The sequence below is a fragment of the Emydura macquarii genome, unplaced genomic scaffold (assembly GCF_026122565.2).
Source record: "Emydura macquarii macquarii isolate MOO-44397 ecotype Brisbane River unplaced genomic scaffold, CSIRO-AGI_Emac_v2 contig_2207, whole genome shotgun sequence".
NCBI classification, from domain to species: Eukaryota; Metazoa; Chordata; order Testudines; family Chelidae; genus Emydura; species Emydura macquarii.
Window position 1 is genome coordinate 3,411,338 of NW_027132344.1, and position 17,768 is coordinate 3,429,105.

General features: G+C 39.4%; 1 protein-coding gene across 1 annotated transcript; it reads right to left on the reverse strand.

The window, feature by feature from the left end:
* Nucleotides 1-9,272: 9,272 nt before the first annotated feature.
* Nucleotides 9,273-17,699, reverse strand: COA5 (cytochrome c oxidase assembly factor 5). The gene is made up of 3 exons (XM_067560002.1): nt 17,480-17,699; nt 13,239-13,322; nt 9,273-9,567 (listed from the first exon to the last, which is right to left on the reverse strand). Exons 1-3 carry the CDS (start codon nt 17,579-17,581, stop codon nt 9,526-9,528), a joined length of 228 nt encoding a protein of 75 aa, XP_067416103.1. The 5' UTR covers nt 17,582-17,699; the 3' UTR covers nt 9,273-9,525.
* Between the last annotated feature and the right edge of the window lie 69 nt (nt 17,700-17,768).

A 17,768-nucleotide genomic window follows, 5' to 3' on the forward strand; every position in this document is an offset into this window, starting at 1 on the left:
CAACGCTATGAACAGTACTGCCAACCTCAAACTTTCAGAAATGAGTCAGCCTGATCCACACCCCAAAAATTAATTGGCTGAAAATAAATGTGTGTTTTTTTTTAATTAAGTTCTTTTTTAATTTGTGTTCTAATTTTGGAGCCTTCAGGGTGCAGTCAGTCACATCTTGAAGTTTTGCTTTGCAACCATATAGGCTAGAAAGTTACTTTACAAAAAAATTAAAGCAGAGGTTCTCACCTAATCACTTGTCTCCAGGAAGCTGGGCTTTAAGTAAAATATCAAATATCATAAAACCAGCAATAAAACCACACGTGTTGGCAACAGGAAGTCTGACCCATAACTCCAGGTGTGTCATTTGCTTTAAAAAAGGACAAAATAAGAGGCATTCAAAGAGACACAGATATTTAAGTTTTGTATTAAAATCTTACTGATTTTCTCTCCAATTTTTGTTTTGATTTAAACATTTCCTACAGTTTTTGAAACATGAGCATCTGAAAGCAAAACTGACCATTTCATCTCTGTGTCCAATTTAAAGTGCAAAAATTAACTAACAACACACGTAGGAAAAAGAAAATTATATTTTGCTGACTTCTATTGAAGTTATGTATTTTTAACAAATTAGACAAGGATTTAAGATGAGACATAGCTCCAATGTCTCTATAAAGTAAAGAAAACAAGTCCCAATCCTGCAAGAAGCAAGTCTCATTCTGCACACATGGACCCTGCATAAAGCCCCACTGAAGTAATTGATGATGTGAGTGGGCAAAAGTATTTACTGATTTTTAAGAGGTTATAATTCAGGCAACAGAAGCAAGTAATAGAAGCATATTTCCTATCTTCCCTCTTACGTGGCCATGGTCAGCTGTGCTGCCCTCATAACTAGAGCACTTTCCAAACTGCATTTATTAAAAATACTGAATCAGGAGTTCTGATTTACTTAATTTATCAATCAATTTATACCATGTGTCTGTCACTGTAGGCCAGAGGCATTCAATCTGTTCAGCTAAGGGTGAAATATTATTTTGAAAAGTCCAAGGGGCGACGATTGATATTTTAAGGCAAGCTTTCTGCCTTATTCTATTTCCTTTGCATAGCTCAGGGAATACAAATGGAGGCGGTGCAGGGAACATGTCACTTAAAGAACACTGGTTAGGTTTAAAAATTTAGTGTAGATACTTAATCTTGAATACAACAATCAAAACAATTGTAGAAAAATCTAGATTACTTTCTGTCATTTAAGCTACTTACTTTTTGCAATTCACCAAGCTTGGAACAGAGTCATTTAACTTTTGGAAACATTCTATTAAGGCAAGCCCTGTGAGTTTACACTGCACCTGCCTGGGGCTTTAAGGGTGTTACCATGCTACAAATAATAGACTACAAATTGATTTTAAACAAGAGTGAAACTGACACTTTCAAGTCACTTTCACAGTATTGCCAACCCCAAATGTTCAAAAATCATAAGTCAGGCTCACCAAAAATCATAAGATTGTCTTTAAAATCATGATATGTAAAATAATAGTTTTGGTGTTCTTTTTATTTGCCTTCTGCTTGTTGAGCCTTTATGGTGCACTAAGGTCACATTTTGAAGCTTTCTCTAAGCCACGAGGACCAGAAACTTACTTTTTCCTTAAGAATGAAGGTTGAAATCATCACATATCCACTTGACTCCAGGAGCTGGGACTTTAAGGAAAACACAATCATCATGAGACTCAGGAGAGTTGGCAACACTTTCACTTCTGTTTACAGGCTAGTTACTTTCCAGAAGGCTCTAAAATACACTACAGCGATTGAATGCAGTTCTCAGAGGAGAATATTTAAAACCAAACACCAAGAAAATTCGACATTTTAATGTTGAGGAAAAAAATGAGTCTTTTGAGGTATATCAGGGCCACTGCAAGCAGGAAAGGAAAATAAACAGGCAAGGGCCTCTGGGCAGCTCTTCCTCTTGAAAAAAAAGTTGGAGGGTCAAATCTTCCAGTTCTTAATCAGATAAAACTTCTATTGCCGTCAATTCCTCCATTTATAGATAGTAACGTGCTCAATAACTATATACTTTATACTTAAATATCTGAGCCATCTTATCCAGGGCTACACATTGTATACACATTGGCTCAGGGACTACATTTTCTGGCATATTTTGAACAGTGCTCAGCATACAGATGGTGCCCAGTGAATAATATAAATCATGAGAATAATCATCAACTTTATGGACTCTGTGTATGCAATTTCTGTTCTTTGTTCTGGAATTGGCCTTAATACAGCTGAAACCCTAAGAATGTGAGGCATAAACACATCTGATACTCATATGACACTTTCTCATTCCTTCCTTTTCTCAAATTTGGAACAAAAAATTACAAAACAAAATGGTTTTCAGTTAAAATGTAAAATTGCACAGTAGCTATTGCTCTATGTCTCAGCCTGGGGCAGAATCTGCCACCTCTTGGGGGTGAAGTGATCTCTCTCAGCTGATTCTCATTCTCCATCCTTCCTGACCTCTGTGCTGCTTTTCATGTTGTCAACCATGACGTCCTTCCCAACCACCTGGGATCATTTGCTGGAGACTCAGAGAACTGGCCTGCTTGATTTTCCTCCCATCTATCAGAGTCCTCTTTTATTGCATCATGCAGCAGAGAGATAGGCTGGGCCAGTGGATAGGGAGCTAGCCCTCAGAGACCTGGGTTCTACTTCCCCATGGACCTCCTGTATGACTTCAGGGCCAGTATCTTACGGACAGAGTTTCAAAGATTTTTAGGCACCCAAAGATGCAGCCAGGCATCTAGTGAGTTTTACAAAGCACCTAACCTTCAAAGCGCTTTTGAAAATATCAATAGGTGCCTAAAGACCTTTAAAAATCTGGCCCTTACATATATCTGTGCCTCGGTGCCCCATCTGTACAACGGGGATAACCGCACTGCTCAATCTCACAGAGGGCCTCTGGGGAGAAATAGGTTAGACATTGTGAGGCAGTCAGATACTACAGTGATGATGCCACATGCTATCCCTTCCCTTGGTTTTGGCCCCTTCTTTTCACCTATCCCCTTTACATCTCTTTTCTGAATGTAACTTTGGCTGTATTTCTTCTGAGTTCCCTGAGTTCAGTCTTCAAACTAACCCCTCCCACCGCAGAGAAATTCCTGTTTTACAGGTTCATCTAACAACTTCCAGATCCTTAATTTAATTACCAGCCCTTTCTTAATCACCTTGTCTCTGTTTATGAACAAAACACTGACTCCCCGCCCCAGGAGCACAAGCTGGGAGCAGCACCTCTCCTCTACACAGCTGCGTTAAGAGCTCCTTCTGCGGCTAGGAGGTATTCCAAATTTGGCGGGGGGAGGGAGGAAGAAGCCCCCCTGTCCTGCCTAAATGGCACCCCTATTCAGTTGGCATGTTTATTTACTGTTTCTTTCTCAACTCCTGTTAGATCCTATTAAAGAGAGCAACAGTAAAACTAAGAAACATTTCAATTCGGGGCTGGCTGATGCCTTCATAAATCATTCAAGATTTAATTGTGTGATTGAGCTCACAAAAACCTTGATGGAATTACTTCTTTCTGTCTCTTGCAGCCCATTGATTATTCCCTATTCATTAAGAACAGAGAACATCAAAACTGTCATCAAAAACACAGCTTCATATGAAAAAAACCCTAAGAAATATTTATTAAAATACTGCAGCAGAAAAGTGTCCTAAATACATCACCTGCTAGTGACCTCATTACAATCACTCAGAGGGGTGTCCCTATCTTTAAGCAACATCTTCTTCTCCCTTTAGTATCTATGAGAAATGTTATTAATCAACCTATTTTAAGTCCTGAAAATAAAGCATACTGCAGTGCAAGAAACAACTCTCCATATATGTAATAGTTTTCTCAAAAATTCTCATACAGCAGTGAGCATCAGATCATGAGGAGACATTATATCATGGACAAAATTAGAAGATTTATTCCGGGCTAGATTTTCAAGAACTTCAGAATTGTTTGACACTGTTCTGGTTGTTTGCAGTAAAGCCATGCCAGCACCAGATAAAACAAAAACAGTTTGAGAGACATTTAGAACATGGGGAGACTGGGAGGAAAGGGAAAATAGAAAGGTTTAAAAAAGTTGTATTTATATTTTAAAAAATAAAAACAGGGCTATATTGCCAACTTGTGGTTTCTGGTTTACTCAAACTTCAATTGTGGCGAATGATGTAACTCAAAAACCTCATGTTATTATATAAGCTACACACAAACAACATGTGCACTTATATTCTTTGTCCACACCCCTCAGGTGCATCAATTGCCAGAAATGTGCAGGCACTTGCTATAGCTACACTGCCTGAGTTACATTTATTGTATTATGAATACAAATATTTTTTGTAATTCTTTTCAACTTAATTTTCACCCCAAAAATTCTACAGGTGGATTTTTAGAAATTGATTCTTTTGGTGCTCAGAAGGCAGCCAGCCAGTGAAATCACCATGTGGTTTTACTCTCAGAAGTCTGATCAGGTTACAAAAAAAAAAAAAAAAAAAAAAAGGCTTTTAAAAAATGTCTATTTTAGAAGCCTAGATTTTGCTCATTCAACCAGCATTTTCACAGAACTTAAAATGAAAAGGCAGAAGGCAACCAAGGGAGAAACATCTCACTTCTTACTTTCATCAGCTGAACAATGGAACTGTCTATTTCCAAAATATATACAGACTTTGGGAGGCAAAATGCTCTGAAATTTAAGACACATTTTATAAAAATAGATACTTTTTCTATTGGTTGTCCTTTGATGGGCATATCTTAAAAAAATGTACACATTGGCTAAATAGTCCCAAGTCCTATGGCACACAATGAAGACCTTTGCCAACCAGATTTGTGTTTTCCTAATTCATATTTTATGGCATGGAAATAGCTTACTTCTCATTTACCCTGTACGTAATACATGGTCATTTACCTATTAAGATTTTGTTGTGGACAATGTGCTTAGCGCTGAGAGCTAAACAGAGTTAAAGCAGTCCCTGCCCTGAAGCGTTTACATCTAAAGGATAGAAAATTGGGCCCCAATCCTGAAAATACTTCCATATAATGAATCTAGTCTCACACTTGCAGTTATGCAAGTGAGTAAGTGTTTGCATGATCGGGGCCATAGACAGAACACTGTGGGAAAACTAGATGTAGTGATAACCCCTACATTTGCTTAAAATTTATAATCTATGGGTGGGATTTTCAAAAGCATGCAGCATTGCCTGACAAAGCCCTGGCTGAGATGATTTAATTGGGGTTGGTCCTGCATGGACTAGATGACCTCCTAAGGTCCCTTCCAACTCTGCTATTCTATGATTCTATGACTCTCCTCCTACTGAAGTCAATAGGAGCTAGCCTAGTGATGAGTGCTTTAGAAATCTGCATCTTAAACTAATTCTTATTACATAATGACATTATTACTGTCACATATAGTGGAGATAAGTGTACTGATTCTAAAAATAAACAGAACCCATATGGACCCATTCAGCTTTTCACACTCTTTTAAATAATAAGATTATAAAGTATTTGGTTAATTCATCATTACCACAACTACCATCTTCAGGTTCTACACATACAAGTTCTGGCCGGGGAAGGAACTAACAAAATACAGCAAAAACATTTCTTACAGTATTTATCCTAATTTATGTATAGGGTATTACTAAATTTAAATAAGTCATAGGACTTAAACAAGGATCAAGAAATTCAAAAGACAAAACTAATATTTATACAAAGGTCTTTGTAAAAAAGAGAAAACAGACATAATGAATGAATTAAAAGAAAAATAAACTTTGTATACATCATAACTAATGGTTCAAATCAAACATGGAAAGTCATTTATAATATTTTTATAAAAAAAATGTAGAGAATTTAATAAAAATGTTTTACCTAGAAACTTGAACAGCTCTCAGCCATGGCAAAGTGGTTCAAGTCTCCTGGGAAATTATGTAATTAGGCATATTTTTAAACAGGATATTATGTTATGCAAGATTAGAATGTAGCAATTCTAGTCTCTTGAGTAAATCTGCATTTAGAATAATTTAAAAATGCATATTATATGCAAGTTTCTCTGATGCCCTAGAAAGTCTAACAGACAGTTCTGGTTCCAGGCTGTGAAACTATGTCAGTAAGTAGTCCTGTTCTGAATAAAATGCAAATGAAACCCCCATGATGGAAAATAAAGGTAACCTCAAGGCACCAAATATGTATTTAGGAAGTACTGAAATCTCAAATAGCAAATATTTAACCTTTAAAATGTAACAATACAGGTCAGGTCAACCTTATAATTGAAAATAAGATAACAGTTACCTACTCATGTTCTGCCAGAACTATCTGTGGATGATGTCCAGATGAAGTTCATGCCATTGATCTTAAATTAAGCTTGAATGCCTGGATTGGTGCCTTGGAGACTGCCTCTCAAGTTAGGTGCAGTCATCTAAACTAAAGCATGAGAGAGATGGTGGCACAGCACTCATGTGAGAGCCCATGACTCTGCAAGTCTTATACACCACTCCACTGACCTGCCACAGCTAAGATTTGATGAGCTTTGATATGTGACAAAGCCTTATCTTCTCCCCCACCCAAGATTTTCCTACAGAATAAGGGAATGAGGAGCATTTTGGATTAGAATGTTGAGGCACATGCCGCCTAGCATTGTGTCAATTTATTTCATAGGTTTTGTACATATAGGATAGATTAGCACATATTAAACACAGAGGAAAACGCCTAAGAAAAATTGTTTTAAGTGCTTGCACAAAACAACCAAATTTTATCTATTTCAAAAACTAATCAAAAGTACTTGGAATAATTGCTTTTAAAAAAGTCACTGTTTATCATTGCAATTAGGAGGCCATTTTGGGGGCCTGACTTCCAGTTAGCAGTGTGTGTATGAACGATCCATCAGAGAAGTTAGGTAAAAAGTGTTATTTTTCACCTTCCACTCATTTCCTAACTTACATATCAATGTTCTTGTTTACTAGTCAAGTTGGCTAAAATTACTTTGATTTCCCCATTTTAAGAGTTAAATTATCATTTTTTAGGCTATTTTGATTGTAAAGGGCTCCAAAAGAAAGTTTCCCCCACACAAACAAGCTACTTTTAAACTGCTTTAATGTTAGCTGAAAATAACTATCTAAGGGTATATCTAATTCGATTGAATATTGCACAAAGCTCATTTTTGGGCTAGTTCTTTTTCACATTTCATGAATCTCCTTGCTTTGTTTTATCTTGTGTTTAGAGACATTTCTTTTTTATGCTCAGAACGACTTGATGAAAGACAGAATTTGATAAAACTAATGCCTCCAATATTAAATCTTTCATAACTAGAACATGAAGAGTTTCACAATATTTCCTCATACCTCTATATATTTTGGGTACAAAAACTCTAGAAAGGGAAGGTGCTCTGGTTGTAGAGTTCAACTATTCACAGCAGAGATGTTTAGGGTTAGGGCACCAATGAAGCTTGGTGGACATTTTGTTTGTTTTTAAAGTACATGTCCTTTAAAGAGCGCTGTATTTAATAACAAACACTTCAACAGTTTCACAGAGTTAAGTATGGAGTATTAAAAAACCTTTTTCAGAAATTAGTTCTTGGGTAACCATAAGTTTTGGTTACAACATATTTTGTTTGTGCCTTATTGTGTTTTAACTACTGGTATAAATCTTGTTTTGTTACCAAGACAGAACATGGCTTAAATAGAAAGGGACAAATTGCCTGGTTTGGTCCCCCTGGAGCTATACTATATTATGAACAGAAATAAAGACAGGGTGTCAAGGAACCCCATTCTCATGAATAGTATAAGAAAACTGAGTAGGAACTTTAGGCTCAATAAACTGCTCAAATAATGCCAACTAACCACCTATTATTTGACAATAGTCAAATATTGTAGGTGGCTGCCTACATTTTTATTGTGTTATCATGCCATTCTTTAGAACTTGGTTTTATTGTGTTTTGCATTTCTAAGCTGAAATAACTGAGGTAAGTAATTTTTTTGTAATTAGGAATAAGTATCTGAGCTAAGCCTATTAGAGACAAAGTATTTACTGTCTTTTTTTACTGTTGTTATTGTTCTAATACATTAGTGCTTTAAAATATTTGACCAGTCAACTGACCAATTATTTTTGGATCTGTGAAATGCCCAACTCTAGGCAGCATATATCATAAAGAACATTTTCCAATACTTATATGTTAGAGATAGATCTGGCACTGGGAGGAGACATCCTTGATAAAAATCAAACAACATTTTTTCTCTCCCCCCATTTCTTGTTTGGTCTTCCAGTTGAACTACATTATGACATGAAATTACACAAACTTGTGAATTAAGTAGTGCAAAAGGAACATGTGGAAATGATGAGAGTTTAAAAAACAAGTTTACCATATAAAACCAGTCATAATTTAAATGAACATGAATTATCATTTGAAAATTATACATCCATATATGCATTTTAGAGTACAGGAAGGAGTAAGAATGCAAGAATAAGAAAAAATTTAAAAAAATATAATTTATGGCACATCATTAATGTTTAATACAAAGTTAAAAAAAAAATGTGATGTTGAATTGTGGCCAAGTGTGTAAACTAAATTTGTTTGGGTAGTAAGGGAGAAGTCCAGCATAACCTCAAAGGAATCTGGAGGCTGTTGTTGGCAAAGGCATTCCACACTATGATAAGAACAGCCAATATCTCCTCAGCTGCAGGTTTGGGTAAAAAACCATGACATTTAATTACTCTTAAACCTAGTATGCAACTCTTCAGCTATACAATAGTACTAGTAAAACTAGAATACTCTTTAAAACGGTGGTTGTTTTTTGAAAAGAACAATCACTTTCAGACAGACATCTTTGTCTTTTAAGAGTAACCCAAACTTTATTCTAGCTCTTCAGTAGTGAAAGGCTACAGTGTATTACAGTGTATTAATGAATTTTGCAACAACCATCATATTAAAAGGAATTTTGTGGAATGAAGAGATGTTGTCACAGGTCTTGTGGGATTGGACAGGTACCAACAGCACTCTAATAAACTGGCACAACTCACTATTGAAGCTACTCCCTTCCCTAGAGGCTAAAATGTACATTTCACAGTAGCCCTGCCAGTCTGGGAAGAAGAGCCCTATCTTAGGTTTCTTGCATGATACTGTAGAACATTACTCAAGCGGCCTACCAATTTCAATCATTTTATAATATTCATTCTGATGTTTTATGATTTTAGATAAAACTACAAATCTGAAAACTGAAAGGAATTCTCAATTTCAAAACCAACTGACTCAGCTAAAGATTGCTACAACTTATTTTGGATTTTGCACAGTTTATTAAAAACGTATTAGGGCGTTCACATCACTCCAAACTGCCGGTAATGCTGGTTTTCTTTTTAGTATTTAGGTGCATGTCAGCCTCAATCTATCAGTGTTCTTCAAAGTAGCTATTTTCCATGAGAATGTTTCATGACTGGGAGGATGTGGCAGATGTACTCTTCTTATTTTAGTCTCTGTGTTTTGCTTAAAGCACAATCCCACATGCTTGGCTTTCTTCATAAAGGCTTCAGTATCCCTTCCTTCCTCTGAATCTTGCTCTGCCATCCAGCTAAAGATTGAAACATAATTAAATCAACATATTGCAAAATACTACTATTAGAACTGCTCAGAAGCGCCTGTGCATTTCTGGCATTTTACAAACAAGTGCACAGTAAAGAAAAAGTCACTAAAGAGAAGAAATGTCTCCATAAGAAGACATAGAGCTAGTGTGACAGCACATGGGTAGTACTGGAATAATATAAAAAGGAACCTACAGAGTCTATAAATATGGGTAAAAAATAAAGTGAGATTTGATTTAGGAAAAATGCAAGCTAATATCTAAGGGAAATAATACATGGATATCTAATGGATTTACTTACTGTACACCAGCATTTCCTAACAGCTGAGAGTGGATAGCTGCTGTACAGTAGATCATTTTTAGCACCACTGAGAGTTACTTAGGCAAGAAGGGCCACATTATTTGGGCTTGGCATAGCTCCTCTGAGCTTAAATTGTCTGCCTTCTAGGTTGCAATTACTGAATATTCTTGAGTCCAACAATAATTCAGCTAGTATTTTTTACACACTTAAATTTGAGAAATAACTTACTACTATGAACAAAATCATTAACTAGAATTCACTGCTATAGCAGAGGAAAAAATTAAGGAAACATAAGATTGACCATACTACATCAGTCACCATACTGTTGCCATCTTTAGGGAGAGGAACGTGTAAACTCCCTGCCCATTCGTGTATCTAATTGCTCTCACAGGTGCACATTTTATTCTCCACTTTATTCTTCTGCGGATTGTCTATGTCCTGAAGTATGAGAACTGAAAACCCTAATCATTTTAATTAGTGTAAATATTAAAAGTACTTGTATGCAGTGTATAATCCTTTTAAAAATGTTTTTTTAATTTAATTATTTGCCTCACCAGAACTCTGAGGTAGTAAATTCCAGAATACAGAATCTTTTTAAATTGCATTTTAAGTTTGTTGCCTTTTAATTTAATTGGTCTACAAATAAGTCTTTTTGTTCTTATATCATGGGACAGGTTAAGCATAAGCACAAAAGGAGCCCTTTCTATTATATTCCTATTTTAATATAATTTTTTCTCATTCTTCCTTTCCAAACTAAATAATCTAGTCTTTTTGATCTGTCCTTCTTACAAATTGAGCTACAATGTGAAATATTTGAAGAATGTTTGCAGTGTTCTTGTAGACATGCTGGAGAGTAAATAATATGTTTGAAGACACTTTTCTCACTTATTTCTAGATTAATTCCATTTTCATTTCTAGCCGAACTGAGGCAGTTTCCCCTGGAGAGGGGTGGAAGGCTGCGAGACTAGAGCAGCAGAGTGGGATGAAAGAACGTAGGTATGTTTACGTCTACATCCCCTCCTTAATCTAAAATTAAAATCAGGGTTTATTCATTATATCGCACAGTAACATGTTAGGTAAGACCAAAAACAGGCTATATGCCTTCATGCGTGGAATGGTTTGAGATTAATTTTGCTCTTTCTCCCGTTTTAAATTTTTTTTTTATGACAGCACAGGTCAAACATTTCCACACAAGAAATCCATAGTCAGTTTGGGGAAACTCCTTCTTTCCTTATCAAGGTAGATGTATATAACAGACCTTTTAACTGGGTACTTGAGCACTAACTCCCCAAAAGGAGTACTCAGTCATAAAACTGACTTATCTCCTTAAATTAACAGTCATCCAATGATTACCTACGTACATTACACTAAACTCCAAAACTTGAGGTGAAAATCAGAAGTCTGTAAGCACAGTAAAAAGACCCTTCAATGCATTTCCTCTTAACTTAAACCAGGGGTAGTCAATTATTTTTTTGTCAAGGTCCAAATTTCTTGGTCAAGCTATAGTCAAGGTTCAAACTTCAGAGAAAATATTTTTTAAGAATGATGATAAGTAAATAAAAAGATTTTGGGGTCCATTCAAAAATGTCTGGTGGTCCGGATTTGGCCAAGGGTCCGCCTATTGACAACCCCTGACTTAAACCAATGTCCTATAGTTCTGTTTCTTCCAATAACCTTAAATAGATAAGATTAAGATATGGCTAATTATCAATCTTGAATATTAAAAAGCTATTTCATCTACTGATCTTTCATATTTAAAATAATCCCAATTTTGTTAAGCATCTCCTACTTTTACTGTACCTGTCACACGCTGATCCTTCTCCAATTTAAATATAAATATATTGTTGGTTTATATCCATAACCAAATCATTATTTTGCTTGAGCGCAAAAGATGTGCTACACTAAGATTCACAAGAGTTAAGATTTATTAAGGACCAATTACAATTATGACAAGTAAGGAGCTATTCATAGAATCATAGAATATTAGAGTTGGAAGGGACCTCAGGAGGTCATCTAGTTCAACCCCCTGCTCAAAGCAGGACTAACCTCAGCTATATCATCCCAACCAGGGCTTTGTCAAGCCTCAGCTTAAAAACCTCTAAGGATGGAGATTCCACCACCTCCCTAGGTAACCCATTCCAGTGCTTCACCACCCTCCTAGTAAAAAACTTTTTCCTAATGTCCAACCTAGACCTCCCGCCCTGCAACTTGAGACCGTTGCTCCTTGTTCTGTCATCTGCCAACACCGAGAACAGCCTAGCCCCATCCTCCCTGGAACCCCCTTTCAGGTAGTTAAAGGCCGCTATCAAATCCCCCTCACTCTTCTCTTTTGCAGACTAAACAAGCCCAGTTCCCTCAGCCTCTCCTCATAAGTCCTGTGCTCCAGCCCCCTAATCATTTTGGTTGCCCTCCGCTGCACTCTCTCTAACTTGTCCACATCCTTTTTGTAGTGGGGGGCCCAAAACTGGACACAATATTCTAAATGCGGCCTCACCAATGCCGAATAGAGGGGAATAATCACTTCCCATGACCTGCTGGCAATGCCCCTCCTAATGCAGCCCAATATGCCATTAGCCTTCTTGACAACCAGGGCACACTGCTGACTCATATCCAGCTTTTTATCCACTGTTACTCCCAGGTCCTTTTCTGCAGAGCTGCTGCCCAGCTCGTCGGTCCCCAGTCTATAGCTGTGCATGGGATTCTTCCTTCCTAAGTGGAGGACTCTGCACTTGTCCTTGTTGAACCTCATTAGATTTCTTTTGGCCCAATCCTCCAGTTTGTTTAGGTCACTCTGTATCCTATCCCTACCTTGCAGGGTATCTACCACTCCCCCCAGCTTAGTGTCGTCCGCAAACTTGCTGAGGGTACAATCTACCCCATCCTCCAGATCATTAATAAAGATGTTGAACAAAACCGGCCCCAGGACCGACCCCTGGGGAACTCCGCTTGTGACCGGTTGCCAGCTAGACATGGAGCCATTGATCACTACTCGTTGAACCCTATGCTCTATCCAGTTCTCTATCCATTTTATAGTCCATTCATCCAACCCATACTTCTTTAACTTGCTGATAAGAATACTGTGTGAGACAGTATCAAAAGCTTTGCTAAAGTCAAGGTATATCACATCCACCGCCTTCCCTACATCCACAGAGCCAGTCACCTCATCATAGAAAGCAATCAGGTTGGTCAGGCATGACTTTCCCTTAGTGAATCCATGTTGACTGTTCCTGATCCTATTCTACTTAGTAATGTCAATCTGATTCATTTCAATGGCATCTTCTTCCTCATCAGATACTTTTAGAAAAGAAAAAAAACAAAACATTGGCAACAAAGGCTAAAAATAATCAAACCAATCACTTACCATTGACCTTTTGCACTCAAAAAAGGTAATCTGAAATTTTCTGCAGTGTCCTTCCTTCAAGCATTGTCTAGGACTTTTTCCTTCCTGTCACATGAAACATAAGAGCATAAGAATACAGTGTATTTCTTCAGTGGAAAGGACACTACAGACAAGGTACCATTAAAGAGTCCCATGCACACTGTTTATACTCTGTCCAAGGTCCTTTAACTTGTCTTCTTTGCTATTGTAAGTTCCATGTAAGTGGACCTGACAGTTGTGAAAGTCCAGATAATTCTCCCCTTCTTCCCCATACCAAGACGTGCTTGTATCAGTAAAATGAAGACAAAAGAATAATCTAAATAGATACATGTATTTTGAAGGGTTTTAGATTTACTCAAACTGGATTTAAATGTAATTCTAAAAGCAAGCTATTATCACCAGAAGACAACAACAAAAAACCAGTGGTAACTGCACTGGTGAAAGGCATCAACTATACACCCTGGGAGACAGAAGTTTTCTATTTACCTACACAACACATACAACATAGACAGCAGCAAGGCAAGCTTCCCTAACATCCTGCTAATGTACTTCAACTTTAACAGAAGAAACCACCTGTCATGCTGGTTAGATGGCGGGGTGTGTGTGTGTGAGAGTATATGGTTTAACATCAGTATGTCAAAATCATAATAATTCATGTGAGATATGTCATGTCAGGTACTCTTAGAAAGGTTAAATTGTATTAGGTAAGATGATAATACTTATGTTCATGTGTGAGATATGTAATGGAAGTTATGGATATATTTAATATACCTGTATTTCAAATTGTGCTGCCTGAGACACACCCTAGACAGGATGGCAGCAGGACAATAGCCTGCTTAATAGCCCATTAAGACACTCACAGAGGCCAGGGGAGAAACCAAATATATGCCTGATAAGCCACCAGAACTTGCCCATGTGACTCTAGACTCCATTTTAGTTCACATAAAATCTCACAAGAAGCTTGGTGAGGGCCAGGGGGTATATAAGGCAGAGCCCTGAGAATCCATTTGGTCTTTCAGTCGGGATTCAGCTTCAGATACCAACTTGCCTCTGGATCAAGTCATCTGCAACTGAAGCTGTGAAACAAAGGACTGAGGCCCATCCAATTACTGGATGTATTCCAGAGGAACTATATAAGTCTGCAAACTCCACAATTCTTCTAGAAACTTGATGTATACGGACATTCAAATCATTTGTATGTATCTGATTGCTTTAATCCTTTAACACTTCTCTTATGGTTTGTTTCTTTCTTTTATAATAAACCTATAGTTTTAGTTACTAAAGGATTGGCTAGCAGCATGGTATTTTGGGTAAGATCTAAACTTATATTGATCTGGTACTGTAGCTGACCCTTTGGGGTCAGAGGGAACCTTTATAGTAAAAGAGCACAGAGTTTAAATAACTGGTCTCTTTACTGGACCTAGTGGCAGACTGGGAGCCGGAAACTGGAATGCAGTAAAGAGGGCTGTGTGTATTTGTATATTGGCTTCTTGATAACCAGTGTGGGGATTCAGAAGCACTGTTTGTGGCTGGTTGGGAAGTCTGACTTCAGTGTTACCCACCAGTGCTGGGAGAATCTGCTCTCCGTTTTACAGCGTTTCCTGACATTGGCATTTTCAGATGGCTGCCCTAGGCACGGAAGGGTCACACCACCTTTAAAAGATGAAAGTTTTCCTTCAGTCTCTAATTCCATTCAATCCTCAGGCCCCTATTCAAGTAGCCAGCCTGGGTGCTAATTGTAGTGGAGCTTTCCATATGAACTTTTTGTTTCAATAAATTGAAATTTTATTAATGGCATAGAATTTCTAACATAACTGTTTGACTTTTGATGGAAAAAAAATTGTCACACTACCACACCTGAAGATCTGTATGATCAAATTTTAACATTTCTATTTCAATGAATACACATGGTACCATTTTTCCAGCTCATGACTGCACACTATAATCTAACCCAATGTGACACTTTCTCAGGGTACCCAGAACTGAGAGTTACCTTTTGGCCCCTGCCTCCAGTGAGGGAGAGAGACTTGCTAGTGCTTAACAGGGTATCAGATCTCTGACACTTCCAGCCTGTTAGCCCACCCAAACACTCTCCTCTGGGCAATGCTAACCCTGAATTTGCTTGTTAACTATAGGCATATCCTAGTCCTTGTGACTCTCTGAAGCATTCCCCTGTGATATCCAGCCTCTCACTGGCTACTCAGAGGAATACCAGGTTTGCTATCCCCAAGAGGACAGCACACACACCAGCTTGAGTCAATTGAGGATTAACTCCTATAGAACATCACAACACTGAGATATATTTATTATCAAAGGTTAAGATTTAAAAGCTAGTAAGGATAATAAAAATAGATTACATATAAAACAAAAGTCATAGCATGCTTTCTAGAAATTAAACTTATCTTAGCAGGCTAACCTTCTGCCTAAAGAATTGTATCTCACTCAATATGCCTTCTGCAGTGTTTCCAACTAGAGTAGGTTGGGATCCTGCTTTCTGAATGAAATCCCACTGACCAATTACTTCCTCAGTTGCTGAATAAAGAAGTGTCCTTTTGTCTGCTCTTATATCCCCCAAATTCATTATTTTTCCCCAGAATCAGAATACCTCCCTCCCATCCCCATGAGATTTATTCCCTTGTTTGCTGACTTCATGTTGACTTCACATCCCCATACTGACTTTGTATGCAAACAGGGCTTCCGTTGTATTGGCTTAAAATGCTTAATTTACATTGTGAACTGAGGCAGACAAGTCATATACATCCTTTGTCTGGCAGATACTTGTTTGTCAAGTATGCCTTGATTCAGACTGTAGGAGCATATTTCCTTTATAGATATAACTTTTTACATCATATCTGTACATACATTTCACAACAATATTAATTGAAAGCAGTGTGCTAGATGTAGTGGGTTTGTCAGGCCTGTCAAGAGTTACTGTTACAGAAAAGGGAACCCTTTACCAGTCGGCATTGACAGATTCTTAGGGTCACATATACCATCTCTTACAATGGTTCTGTTTTCACTTTGGAAGTGCTCAACAAACATTAAGTCTAACAATACTTTTGTACTATTCCCCACATTTTCCAGAGAAGGAAATAAACACAAAAGTTAATAGCCCAAATGCATATAGTGAAATCCCCAGGATTACAATTTTGAATTCTTTCTTTCCTTGGCTATTTGTCTGAGACAAATAATATTTCATTAGTTTCATCACCATCATGTGCAGGTTGGTAGATTTTCATCAGGCTTTTCTACTAGTTTCAAGTGTAGGGTGGGTGAACTCAGCTACTGACCTCTCCGAGGTTTTTTGCAGTTTACTGTAGACACCAATGCCTTCAGTTGGGTAGCACAGATGTAAATAAAGGCATGACTTCAATTAATTGACTTGCACAGGCGTAAATAGTTGGAATGGTTCTGCCGATGGTAGATGGGGAGGACCAGCATCCAGCTCTTCCCTTTCAGCAGTGCCAACTCCACGGGGCTCGGAGAAGCAGGGATTGTTTCAGCTATGTCAGTCCATGCTGGGATTGACTCGCATAGGGAGTCGATCATATGCAAAGAGCAGCCAGCGTCTCGCTCCGCTGATCACTTTTCAAAGGCAAGCCACGCTCAGCACAGCCACGAAGACCCAGCCACCTTGTAGGGGCAATGACTCTGTGGGACCATGCGTGAGTGCACTGTAGTGTCATGGCCTAGGCTGCAACCCCAGGTAAGAGTGAAGGGGCTGCCCAGCTACCGCCATTGACTCTGCTAAAAGCAAAGGGAGCCCCTCCGCTCTGCCCCCTCCCGAGAGCTCCAGGGCTTGGCTAAACCATGTTCCCCCAGCTTCCCCGTATCCCCTACCCGCATAACACAGGGGATCTCCAGCAGGTCCCGCCCCCCAGGGGGCAGGTCCCGCGCGCGCGCGCCCCCCTCCATGACGGGGGATCACCAGCGGGTCCGGGGCGCGCGCCCCCCCCCCATGACGCAGGGCGGTCACCCGCGGGTCCCGCGCGCGCGCGCCCCCCCCCCCCATGACGCAGGGCGGTCACCAGCGGGTCCCGCGCGCGCGCCCCCCCCCATGACGCAGGGGGTCACCAGCGGGTCCGCGCGCGCGCGCCCCCTCCATGACGCGCGTCCCGCGCGCGCGCCCCCCCCCTCCATGACGCAGGGGATCACCAGCGGGTCCCGCGCGCGCGCCCCCCCCCTCCATGACGCAGGGGGGTCACCAGCGGGTCCCGCCGTACCTGTCTGACGCAGGCGGACTCGGACAAACACTGCTTCAGGTCTTCCCGCACCCCCGCACAGGCCCGCCCGTCCTCCTCCTTATCCTCATAGTACTTGGGCATCGCGGCAGCCGCCCAGCGCTCCCTTCGCGCCGCCCAGCGTCAGCGCCTCACTACAGCCGCACCGCCCGCCCTCAACAGCGCACCACAGGACGTAGCCATCTTGTGTTGGCCTTTGACCCTGGCCGGCGCTATAGCGCAGCCGCCTCTGCTCTTTCCTGCCGGGACGGGAACTACCCTACCCAGCATG